This window comes from Dermacentor variabilis, chromosome 1, assembly GCF_050947875.1.
Source record: "Dermacentor variabilis isolate Ectoservices chromosome 1, ASM5094787v1, whole genome shotgun sequence".
NCBI lineage: Eukaryota > Metazoa > Arthropoda > Arachnida > Ixodida > Ixodidae > Dermacentor > Dermacentor variabilis.
Genome location: NC_134568.1, coordinates 146,567,122 through 146,579,443, shown reverse-complemented (window position 1 = coordinate 146,579,443; position 12,322 = coordinate 146,567,122). Strand labels below are relative to the sequence as shown.

At 45.8% G+C, this 12,322-nt stretch overlaps 1 protein-coding gene across 4 annotated transcripts in view; it reads left to right on the top strand.

Annotated features, from left to right (window-relative positions):
- The window catches only part of LOC142586075 (GTPase-activating Rap/Ran-GAP domain-like protein 3), a 567,772-nt gene extending 556,721 nt beyond the window's left edge, over positions 1-11,051 (top strand). For all 4 annotated transcript variants that reach the window (XM_075697347.1, XM_075697339.1, XM_075697344.1 and 1 more), the window contains 3 exons: positions 1,501-1,621; positions 2,499-2,680; positions 4,078-11,051. In XM_075697347.1, coding sequence (XP_075553462.1) covers positions 1,501-1,621; positions 2,499-2,680; positions 4,078-4,290 — 516 coding nt within the window. In that variant the 3' untranslated portion in view covers positions 4,291-11,051. The remainder of the gene's footprint in view (positions 1-1,500; positions 1,622-2,498; positions 2,681-4,077) is intronic.
- Positions 11,052-12,322: the final 1,271 nt, after the last annotated feature.

Sequence of the window (12,322 nt, the reverse complement as noted above, 5' to 3'; positions counted from 1 at the left end):
TCTCGGACAACCATGGCACTGTCAGAGCGCCGAGCACCCAGTGCGAAGCGGCAGACGGGATGTTCCGAGTGCCCCAGGGATGCGGGCCAACCACTGGCGACAACAAAGTGACGCTTCGGCATTACAGCCTCTGTATCGGCCACTATGATCCCGTTTGCACGGAAGTTTAGGCGGCCGACGAAGCAAACTGCGTCGTCCTCCTCAGTATTTACGCAAAGTCATAGTTTGACACATAACAGAGGCAAGATTCGCCAGTAAAACAAAACAAAAAACACTTTTCTCTTTGGGGAGTTCTTGGGGCGGTCAAATACGATAAGTAAGCTGTCGTGGCACCGGCGGTTTGACCAGGTGACTGCTTGTTTTTCAGCCGTCGATGAGGTAACGCTCAAATTATGATAACCGAAGAGTGAATCTAGATAAGCCAATGAAGCTGGAGATGTGCCGAGGATTGAACATGATGTCTTCATACCATTAGCTCATTCATCTGAAGGCGTCGCCTGTGCTCGTGGAGATCCCAAACTTTGCCAAAGTCGGCGCTTTCTGCATAGCGCCCCGGGTTGGCATTCACGAAAAAGCTCTTACGCTAGAATTGTTCGTAACAGTAAAAACCAGCCAATCCGTTAACTGCTTAGCAATTTTTATCTTTAGGGCCGTTTAAGAAAGAACTTCTTTCATTTATTCTTTACTCTTAAACGTTGTGTAACTAAGTTGCATTGCTATATTTTGTTGTTTCTTTTTTGTACTTTTGCATTATTCACTGTGTTTATAGTTTATAGCGTATATTACTCATGTATACTCGCTGTCATTGCATTGTTACAACTAATTACGTAACGTTGTTTTGTTGCTATTTTTGTATTTATTTCCACTTAATTTCTGACAGGAGTTCCCCTTTAAGCCGTGTGCTGTGAGACCTCCTTCTGAATGAGTATTTGTACTCAATGCTTGTATTTGTTTACGAATAAATATGTCTCTCACTATGAAAGCAGCCAGCCAATGACAACGATTATTTACGAACGAAGAGCTCTGTAAATTCGGCCCCGATTCTTTGCAAGCAAGAAGCATCAAGCTGATACATTCAAGGGATCTCAACCAGAAATTTCCAGCACCATGCACAGTAGATCTGTCGAAAAGGTCTTTCAGGCGCGTTCCGGTTTAGTCCGACGGTGGCTGTATACATAGGTGTGGCGTGTCCTTACTCATTCGCTCTTTTCGAGGGCACAACTCTGTGTGCTAATCAGTGCAACAGACACAAGTAGTCTGTTATTTTGGAGAAGCACTGCCGCACTCCTAATTTTCATTATGGCCACTGTTAGTGGTTTGTCTAGGTTTGACGCCTGTATATGAATATATTGTGAAGACGCATTCTAATTCCTAGATGGAGGGAGGTAGACTCCACTTAATTTTGTAGTGACATTGCGCCTACGACTGGCGGCAAGGTGATTCCCAGTGGGTACAGCTATTTCTCGCTAACCTACGCTGACATTGAATTGCTGTTTCCAGAGTGACATCTTTTTCGTGAGCACCGCGCCGGAGTTCTTTCAAGTTCGGAAAGAGCGCATTAAGGAAGACCGCATGGAACGCGATTCCAGCGTGTCTCCTCCATCATCGCCGCATTGCGAGTGTACGTATTGCCTTCCTTACCATCTTATCGTTTTACTTACTGTAGCACTATTAGCTACTTAGGGGTAGCTTTATAAAATGTGCTTAGATGCAGATCAACCCGGAATGAAGAGTGTGACTAATGCTTCTGCGGGAACTTTCGTTTTTCTCATCTTCATTCCTTGAGCATGACTGTATCGCAGTCATTTAATCTCGAACATTATGTAGTCATTTTTATATTCTGGTGAGATGCTCAAATTGAGGGTGGTCGGTATACCTGTAGATTTCTGGACAGAAGTCCGGCTTCCAAATGCCAGGTGAGGTCACTTCTTCAGGGCTATGTCTAAACCATGAGTGAGAGCTAACTGTCACAAAGAAGAAAAGACCAAAGAGCTCAGATGTTGACAGATGTCACATCTGCATATCTTTCCCTGAGCTCCCACCCTACACATTCCCTGCGTCGAGATGTGGTCCCGAAGGTGGACTAAAAATATACGATTCTGAGAATTGGGTTGCAAAATTGAGACACATTCAGAGAGGACAGACATAGCTTCTATAACAGGTATATTTCACTAATTAGCCTAACAAGAAATACTCATGCAAGACTATGTACGCTTGCTCAATAGAAGTGTAGCGTGCAGGCCCGTGTCCTCCTCGTGAAATTGCGCGGGGTGCAAGCGCAACATAACTTTCGGCCTACTCTAAGAAATGTGTCTAGTCATGAACGTAGTCGGCTCCCAAAGCCTTTGCAAAACAATGCAAGAAAAAAAAACGAAGACCAATGCATGCGTTAACCTCACGTGGCGTAGCTTAGCATTGGCTGTACCAGAACTTCCCGACTCGGGACCAGCTGTCCAGCGCACCTTGTGTTGACCTACGTGCTGTTCATTCCGTTACAGCGACGGGTAGCACGGGCTCCAACGACGGAGCAAAGCCGCTGCGAGTGTACCGCATTTCATTCAGTTGCCTGACTGGCAATTCACCTTGCGAGAGGCGGGTGCCGACACCGTCTTTGCCGTCACCACAGCCCCTGCTTGCCACGCCGTCCTTTGGGTCGTCTTACCTGTCGCCCGATTTCCAGGTCAGTCTACGCGCGATGCGAATTCGAGTGGCCTATTGTGCACATGAAACCTGGTGTTCTGAAAATTCGCTCTTAGACAATGCAGTGAGGCTTAGAGATTCGTTAAAAAAGCAAAGAAGGGGTCTGAACACAGCCCTACATTACACCGCGCTTGTTAACAGAGGATGTAAAACAATGCAAACAAGTGGGATCTAAGAAGAAACAATCAATCGTTTGTCTCATTAAAACTGAGTGCGTGGATCAGCTATCTCCGACCACCCGGCTCATCTAGAATGTAGGCACACACGGCGTTTTCTTTTTTTTTCTGAACCACTAGTCAAAGCACCCTATTCATCCATCTAAATGAGAACTCTTCATCCACAAGACAACGCAACGATTCTCAGTTTCTCCTATTTGTCGCATTTCCTCATGAACTGATACCAATAAACAGGGTCTTTTCTAAATAATTCCATTATTTGACGCCTATAGTTGCAAAATTCCTAAGTCGAGTCCACACTTGGCTATGTATCCTACTTATAATGCATCACCAAAACTCAGGAAAGACGATTTTTTCGTTATTTTATTTACTGTTGAAAAAGGTAGTTCATTATGCGGTAAACCAAGAAGCATGTTATACAGTCTTGATACATATCCAATCCCCACATCCGTTAAATTATCTACCATAGTCGCTAATTACCAGTGAGTTACCCACCACCCAAACAGGAGGAAGAGCCGTCAACGTTCGAGCGTGGGAAGGAAATGATGGAGATACCACGCCAATCCATGTTCGCTTACTCTGGCATGAAATCATCAAATTTAAGTAAAAAATATAATGTGTAGCGTTATGACCAGATTTAAGATATAAATTATTTATTATGTCAAAATTATTATTCATCATCATCATTACGCTATTATTTAATGTCCACTGAAGACCTCTCCCATCGATCTCCAGTTACCTCGGTCTTGCGCCAGTTGAACCCACATTATGCCTGCAAATTTTATCATTTCATCTCCCCATCTAGCTCTCTGCCGTACTCGACTGCGCGTCCGTTCCCTTGGTACCCACCCTGTAACTCCAATAGCGATAATTGTCAGACAGACATTTAAGCCGGTGTTTGTAACAAGACTGCGTTCGTTCGGAATTGGCTACAACCAGAAAAAAATACTGGGAAAGGAAAGATGATATCATCACTACGCATTCGTAGCAACTGATAGTGTGTACCATTTCGTTAGAAATAACGTGAAAAAATGAAAACAACTCCACTGCTTTTGCTTTATCGCAGCAAGAAATTCAGTGCTCAGTAATTTGCAACGGTAGTGCACAGAAGTAAACTGTCCGAGACGCTATGCCATTGGGCCGGCCGCTCCTCGGCGACTCGCAGATGACAGCCGGCTTCGTGCGCCCCTTGTCGTTGCAGGAAGGGTCGCGACTGCGGCCGGACGTGCGTCCGAGCCGGAGCGCGACCGCGTCGCCCGTACCCCAAATGCCGCTCCTGCTGCCCGGATACCGATCGGTGTCGCCCAGGCGCCCGGGACTCCACAAGGACCACACGCACTCCGCGAGCTCGGACTCGGGCCTGGGCAAGAGCGTCAGCTCTAGCCCTCCCCCCAGTCCGCACAACCACGACTAGCGCCATGTCTCCTTGGGCTGCGCCACACATCCCTGCGTTCGAGACTCCTTGATCGCCGGGGCCCGGGCGACAGACACGTCGGCGAAGCCGCCTATTCGTCCTTCCTTTCGGCGAGACACTCGACGTTTTCCGTTGACCTTACGCGCTTAACAAGACGCGTGCTCACTTGTACTCGACGCGGAGCGCCGAGAGGGGCCCGCATTGACTGCTCCCCAACACGCCTCGCTTGCGCCCGCGCGAGAGGATATGTGCTCGAAGGCATTGGACACAGCTTGCTGGTACATTTTTGGCCTCGTTTCACTTCGCTGATATATTGTGCAAGATCCCGTTCTCGTTTTCGTTGTGTGCAACCTGACGTTGTCTTCAATGTGCGGCACATTCGCAATCTAAGATATATATATATATATATATATGTTCATTCTTTTTCCTCAACATCTGTCAAACTGTAAGCAAACACAGTAGATGTCCGGTCACATGCTTTCATCGCTCAAACAAAAGTCGTAGTGGTGCCGTCCTTTCCTACGTTCGCCCTCTTGAAATATGTCATGGTATTTCACATCCGCATGCTCGCATACGAGTCGCTGTCTGTACTTTCAACTTTTGGTGTCGTTCTGCGTACGTCACGCTGTGGCCTGTCAAGACGTCAAGGATTGCATAGGTTTGTTGTGGTGGTTATTGTTTAATTTTGCCTTAAGCATCTGGCGGCAGCTGCTCGAATGGCTGGTACACGAGTAGCCGCACCGGCTTGGGGAGCAGTTCACGTGAGTGCTCTTGGCGCTTCGCTGGTTGGACGTCCGTGAGAGGCGTCCGGCAAAGCAGCGTTTCGAACTGCTTTCCTGTTCGAAACTGTTTGTTTGTCTCGTGCTTATAACCCCACGTAAGTACGTATACTCAGTGCAAACGGTGTAGTAAGCCTCCTACGAGATTAGCTGCAGAATTAATCCTTCACACATTTGTTGGTTCCAGACGGAACGCTTAAGATGGCCTCCAAAAATGTGACCGTGGGAGACTGATGTTCCGGAAACCCAAAATGTTTCAAAAGGAAAAAAGAATGAAGGGAGCTTGGCTTTGAACCGATGGCCGTATTTTCTGGCAGAACTACAGGCCCAAATGGTTGCGTCATGCTTAATAAGAACTTGTCAAAAAATGTCAGAAAAGAAAAATAATAACGAAATGTACTCTAATATTGCCAATTCCTTAGCCAGACTACGTCTGCTATATGAAAAAAATATGCGTTACTCTTGTGGACTTCCAAGTTGTACTGATGAAAATGACATAAACATCTGTTTTCGCTTCTTATGCCAGCACGTAACTTGCCTGACACTAAAGACGAGTAACTTGTGCTGCATTGCTCGCTACATATCCGCAGAATGGATCTGAAGGAGCAGCATAGAGTGGGCGAGCAAGTTGAGTTTAATGGTCAACTCAGGCGATCGTTCGTTTTCCACTGAAAGCAGCACTTTAACCGTTTGCCAAGGAATGCAGGAGCTGTGATGGGTGTCGTATCCCCCCACCTTCCTTATTTGTTGAATATGTACCAGCGTACACAGAATCTTCCCTTGCTTGTGATCCGCCGTTGTTGTGTGACGTGCGCTTACACCGTTACTTTCCTGCGTGCCGGCGCTGTCGCTGTTTACCGCGCCAATGTTGCTGCTAGCTACCTTTGTTGCTCGATGTTAGAAGAAATGATGGGAATTTGTTGGATTTCTGCTAGTCTGACTAACCTGTCATTGTGCCACGTCGCGTAACACACTTGTTCTTTTTCTTTTTTTTATTCCGCTGGCAGGCAATTTAAGTGTATCATTTCTTTCAAGAAGCTCACTTCCACCTAACCACTGTGTTTTTTCGCAGTGTTATTGCGGGGGTGGTACTCTAACCGCTTAAACAGAGGTACCGCGGGCGTATACACTGCCTTGTATGTATTGTATAAGGTTGAATGGATCTGCTTAGATTTTACATTTATTCTTAAGATCCAGACCTGAAAGTGTGTTTCCCATTCCTTTTCTTTCCCTCAATTTTCTTTTTCATACTGCCTGTCGTTTTCTCTCGTGAGGAGTAAGGGGAGCAAATTATTGCTGCGCGACAGCAAAGAAGCAAAAAAAAAAAAAAGTGGGAAAGTCGGTCGACATCGCGGTGTATTTTTGGCTTGTTCTTCTGCAACATCCAAGTCTTGCTCATCCTCAAAGCGCTATGAGGTGTCCGTGTAAGCTAGCTTCACTCTAGGGCTGCCCAGTAAAGTGGCGGCACAAGACGCCAAGTATGTCGGGCTTCGTTTCATTATCGCGTTGGGGGCCCCATGCTGTCGAGGGGGCAACGCAAGCGGCCGACCGGGAAATAGCGGCACGCAACGTGGCATTCTTGTCGTCTGTGCTACACGCCTGTGTGCGACGAAACCAAAGACAAAAAAAAAAACAAGTACACAACACCTGCTCATACCCGTCATGTGAGTTCATCCAGTGTATAAGCCTTACCTTTTCCATAACATACGTCATAACCCATCAGCAATTAGCCCAAGACGCTAAAGAAACCTCTCCAGGTGTGTGATGTGTGACACGACTGCCTTTCCTTCTGGCTTGATGCCACTCGCTGTATCGACCAACAGTTTATCACGTCATTTTTTTTCGTGCTCTAAGAAACTGTAAAGCTGTATATACACCGAGGACGTTATGGCTGTAGATTAGAAGATTAAGCTGTCCTTGTTTTTTTTTTTTTAGAGCATCACAAAACACGCCAGCAATCGTTCACGAGTGGCCAGGCGTTGAATTGTTGAAGCTTGAACTTCGCGTGACACGCGTCTTCTTGTAAACTCAAACAAATAAAGAAATTAAAACAGAAGTTATGTCTCGAAACAGCTCTGCCAACCGATGAGAGGTGCGTGATTACGAGCTCATTTGCGGGCGTTAGAGAGGCCGATGTTATAGTTTTGGCGCTTAACGGCGGGTCTTGTTCGTCTTTCGTTGCCTGTGTGATATAAACGAATGTTTGAGCCACCGTGACAAGCGTCGGTGTTTACGTGAACTCTATAACCGTAGCTCTAACTGCAGTTTGAAAACACGAAAAAGCGCATACTTAGAGATAACGCATCTATATCTACCGTTTCGATCTTCAATCGCGTGAGTTTGCTCCTCAATAGGGAACGCTTGCTAGACTTGCAGTGAGTGCAACAGCGCAAGACTCACTTTAACCTATACGAGCACCCACGGTGGCATCTTCAATCGAAATTTTTATGCCAAGACATCTTTTCCTCTCGTTTATAGCTCCCCGCCTAACGGGTTAAAATTTATGCACCCAGGGAGCTAAATCCCTACCGTTTCAGCCATTGCACAGATTGCAAATTTTTCAAGCTGCTGTCCCTGTTCTGATTTCACGTCGCTATTTGCCTGTGAGTGTATTCCACACTAAAACCCTGTTCATGCTCAAGTGCGTAAACTTCGGCATTCGTTACGATCAGGTAGCTTAGAACATTCATTACGTGCAGCTGTGTGAAACTGCGCGTCTACTGTAGCACCTGCTCCCCTTCCAAGAAAGAGGCCCACTTCCCGAGCACGTCGAGCGTTTAGTACTCGCACGCTGAAAGACGATTGGAACAACCAACGGCGACGTGTGGGTCAGGTGCTCCGCCACCCTTTGTTCTGATCTTGCGCTTGACAGAGAAAGTGTAGAGAAGATTAGACGGATTGCAGACGCATCCATTGCATCGTACAGCTGGCCCAACCAAGGAACATCGGAAGCATTGTGCAGCTGCTGTAGGAGACGAGGGAGAAGACAAAACAAATGCGCGCAAAGAGCGGCCGAGCTTAGCGATGCTCCGACGCAATGCGGAGTGCGAGTACAGGGCTCGACAAACTTGTGGACTTAAGGATGAGTGTACAGTTTGTACAACGTTTTAATATATTTGTAAAACATTGCACACGTTTTTTGTACAGCGAGGACAAACCATCGCCACGGTAGCTTTCGGCTCTTTAGTGATGTAGAGCTCGCGGGCGCGTGCCGTCGGCGCTACTCGCCGCGACGGGGCAGCCATCTGACGCGTCCCGGAGGCCGAGGTGGCGCAGCTCCTTCGTCTTTTGTTTTCGTTTCTTTCCCCATGGGCAACGCGCAGAAAAAAATAACATTGTGCGTACAAAGGAGTGCTTATTTATTTTTGTATGCGCGATGCATGTAAATACACTCTCGATACCGCAATTGGGCGCATATTGCGCTTTCGTTTGGATTCTGGTCAAATTTGGGAAAGGAGAGGGGAAAATGAGGAGGAGCTTTTTAAAGAGTACGATGGGCAGCGAAGGTGGTGGGCGAGTATTTCGGCCCAGTGGGGAAAAATTAAGCAAGTATTTGTTAGTTGTTGTTGACGTTATTTTCTTTTCTCCCAACACCTTGTTCTTGTTGTTTCGAGTGTTCAAGTTTCTGTTGCTGTCTCGAATGTGAGGTACAAGCCTTGAGAGTACAATTTTTTCGATTTATTAACTCCATCACCATCGCCCCGCAAGACGTCATTGTTGTTTCCAGGCAGCCTCTCCTCAGTGTAGCCACTAGATGTAACGCGTACACAGGGTGTTTTTTGGTTGCACGAAAACCTTAATAAGCTTGTGCTTTCCATTCGCACATGTATATCAACGGCAAGCGCTTTCTGTTTTACGCGATCATTCCCTGATAAGGTTACGAGACGTAGTAAGACGTCTGAGTGAACTTGTTTTAAAAGCTAAAGGGCAACCAAAATAAAGGTCTGTATGTATATAGAAGATGTGTGTATATCATATACTCGCCACGCTATGGGAGCGTCTATTAGCTCTTGTCTTTCCTCTCCCATGTACGTGCGTCCACGGATCATCTCCAAAACTAAGAAACATTATTTTGCTGTCATGGATGAAAAACGTTTTGTGCTATATTATGAAAACCTGTGTGTAATATCAGCAATATAAGTGGATTTTCGCGGAACTCTCTGCGTTGTCTCGGGCACTAGTTCATGACTCAGTGATCATTCATCAATGCACCTTGGTGTTTAACTGACTTGTCTTTGGTTCTGCGTGTTCGTGTTTCACGTTCTTCTCTTCAGTCACTGGCAACGTCTAAGAACAGCAACAAAAAAGGGGCATTGTTTCAAGAAAAGCAGATCTACGCCAACTCAAATGAGAGAACTCGAGAAAAGAGAACTTCGCCGGGTAAAGCCGTAAACAGTCTGTGATTACATCTTTTCTTAATGGTCAAGTTTTCTTATAAGTGAGATGGGTTGACCCGCCCTTACATCTATGTGGTACAGATGTTAAGCAGTCATGGAGGCAAGCTCGGCTATTGAATCACACGTTCGTATCGGTGCGGGTAGCTTGCAAGACGTTAAGAGCCCTTTTCTGATTTTCTTTGGTGGTTCGCACCACTCAGCCTTTAAGCAAGAACGCATCCATGCATATGCGCTCCGCTTTGATACTGTCACCAGCAAAAAACTTCTGTTCACTCACCGACTGGCGAAGTGAAACGCTGAGAAGCGTCCAGCGGCATAGTTCCGCTCATACCTTGGAGTTAAACGATAATGTACGAAACGAATGCAGTGCTCCTTGGAGGCCAAACAGCTAATCTATGTCCTGAGTAAGAAATAAAAGTGCTCAGTTAAAACACTCTATGGGTGGCCGGCGGAACGCGTCGGGATGCTCACAAGAAGTTCCTCTGTGAACCTGCATTACGAAACAGAAACCGTTGGTGGCTCTGCGCCTAACGTGTACCTGCGCCTAGCCCACATACAACTAGCCAGAGCATGTCTCCGTGTTCATCTCGGTTACAGATTCAGTCGCTTAGGCAACAGATAAAGCCACGCGTGCTGGGGACGAATTTTGTCATCACACCAGGTGACATTGCTTCGGGGTAAAGGCTCGCCAACGTCAGTGATCAGCCACCCTGTTAATATTCTGATTTAAATGATAATCCAATGATCATCATGTTTAATGCAGAACTAGGAGACTCAGAGAACGAGGAAAAATCAGAAAAATTATCATTAGGTGAGCAGAGAACTCTTCGCTATTCATGTGCACATGAAGTGACTGACACGCAGTGTTACAAGTACACAGGCGTTCCAGATCAAAATTGATACGAAAGCAAATCCGTCTGGCTTCGCAAATGCTGCAACCTGATTTAGTACTGTGCGGCATCGGAACGCTTGCGCATGTGCGTTTTTCCTATATGCAGAAAAGTAACGGTTCTTGGCCGGTACGTAAGCAAAAAAGGAAAGGAAAAGCTGTTCTTAGAACGGCGTTATGATCACTTTAAATAAGTTTTGCAGCGGTTAATCGTCACTTAATTCAAGGGACGATTATCAAGTAAAAATCTAAATACTATTAAAAACTAAAGTGTATTAACTTCGTTTTAATGTTATCTACATCGCACTGAGTCTTGATGGCAAGGGTAAAACCTGCTAAATATGAAACTTCTCCTTCTACTATACGAAGCTGATTGCCGCAGTCAACTCATTTTCCTTTGGGCATTGTTCAAATGACCTGAATTCTATTGGAAACGAAGCCAAGAATTGGGCTACGGTAGTGGCAGAAATGTGCGAGTGGGTTGCTTCTCGCGGTTTTGCTTCAGATATGACGTTGACCATGTTCACACTATATCGTTCCGAGCATTTGTGTATTATCAAAAATGTGCACCTTCCCCAGCTTTGTCACCTTTGTACGGTATATGTACATATTATCTGTGTTTTCATGATCTTTATGTTCATGTGGATTTGTTAGTGTTTCAAGAATAAATTAATAAAAGCTATGTTTTGCACAATACCTACTGCAGTTTCGCTGGCTCTCGCTTGCCACCCAGCTTTAAGCCACGCCTTAACAGAGGGCGTGTCTTTGTCAGCAAGTGCTTGTGTTGAACCTGTGTGGCAACACTCTAGAAGCACTGCAGCTCGGCTTCACACTATATTATCAGGGGGGGGGGGGGGTCAATGATGATGTTATATTTCATTGACGGAGGACTTGGATAGGCGGGCAATAAAGTTAATTCAGCTTTTAGTCTTCGACATAAGCAATTTTGGAATGGATTGTTAGAAGCCGGCAAGCATGGAAGAAAGTAAGTATCGCTCTTAGGTCACACGAAAAGGCGCTCACACTCACTCACAACAATCTAGCGTGGATTTTAGCGACGCCCATGCGCGAGCAATCTTGTTGAAAGGCCCATACAATTCAAATAAACGGTTAGTATCCTGGCCAATGTTGGTAAGATTGATAGATACACTCTGTGAATACGCAGGCTCCAATCTATCAAAAAGCGCTACTTAAAAGCTCAACTTGTATCTCATCACCACTGCAGTTCTTTCACTTTGGAACCCTCGTATGTATATTTGTGATGTTGTATCTGCTCTTTTGGAACCAATAAATTTGTATCTGAATAGGCACTGAGAATGGCTTTACAGATGAACATGCCGCAAGCTCTTAGGAGTTTTCTGTTCAGCTGCCGACAGACAGAAAGTCACACTTGAAACCAATTCGTAAGTTCATCAGAAATGTAATACTCGAGACGCCCTCTTAGATGTGTGTACTTTTTAACTGTTTTGTAGACGGCCCTGGTACGTTTGGATGCAATGGTCGATAGATCAGTTGTTTCATGGGTCGATACCGGTACCTAGCAGCTTTATTTGAACTCTTGTTAACAAAATCATCGTGCCATGACTACTTCAAATGTTTTAGTAAAGTTCATGCTCTGCGACATAAGGACCACATACGTACTTCGTTAAATTATGATTACTGGCATCGACAGGTAAGTTCCTCCACAAGTGGTCGAGTTAAATATCTAGCCAGGAATGGCCGCACAAAATCCTTCATCCGTACGACTTTTGCCCCCCACTTTTGTGGAGAGCCGACGAGCTGAGCGACGTTGATGTGGCAAGCTGCAAGGACCCCGCGGAGTTCTTCTCGCACGAGATTGCGTTTGTCAGCATAAGATTATTCGTAGCTCTGCTAGATCAGTGGTGCAGAAGTTTGATCATAACAGGCTCTAGTTCATTTTTTTTGTGCCTGACTGGCCGGGAGTATAGTAGCAATTCGTGCGCATT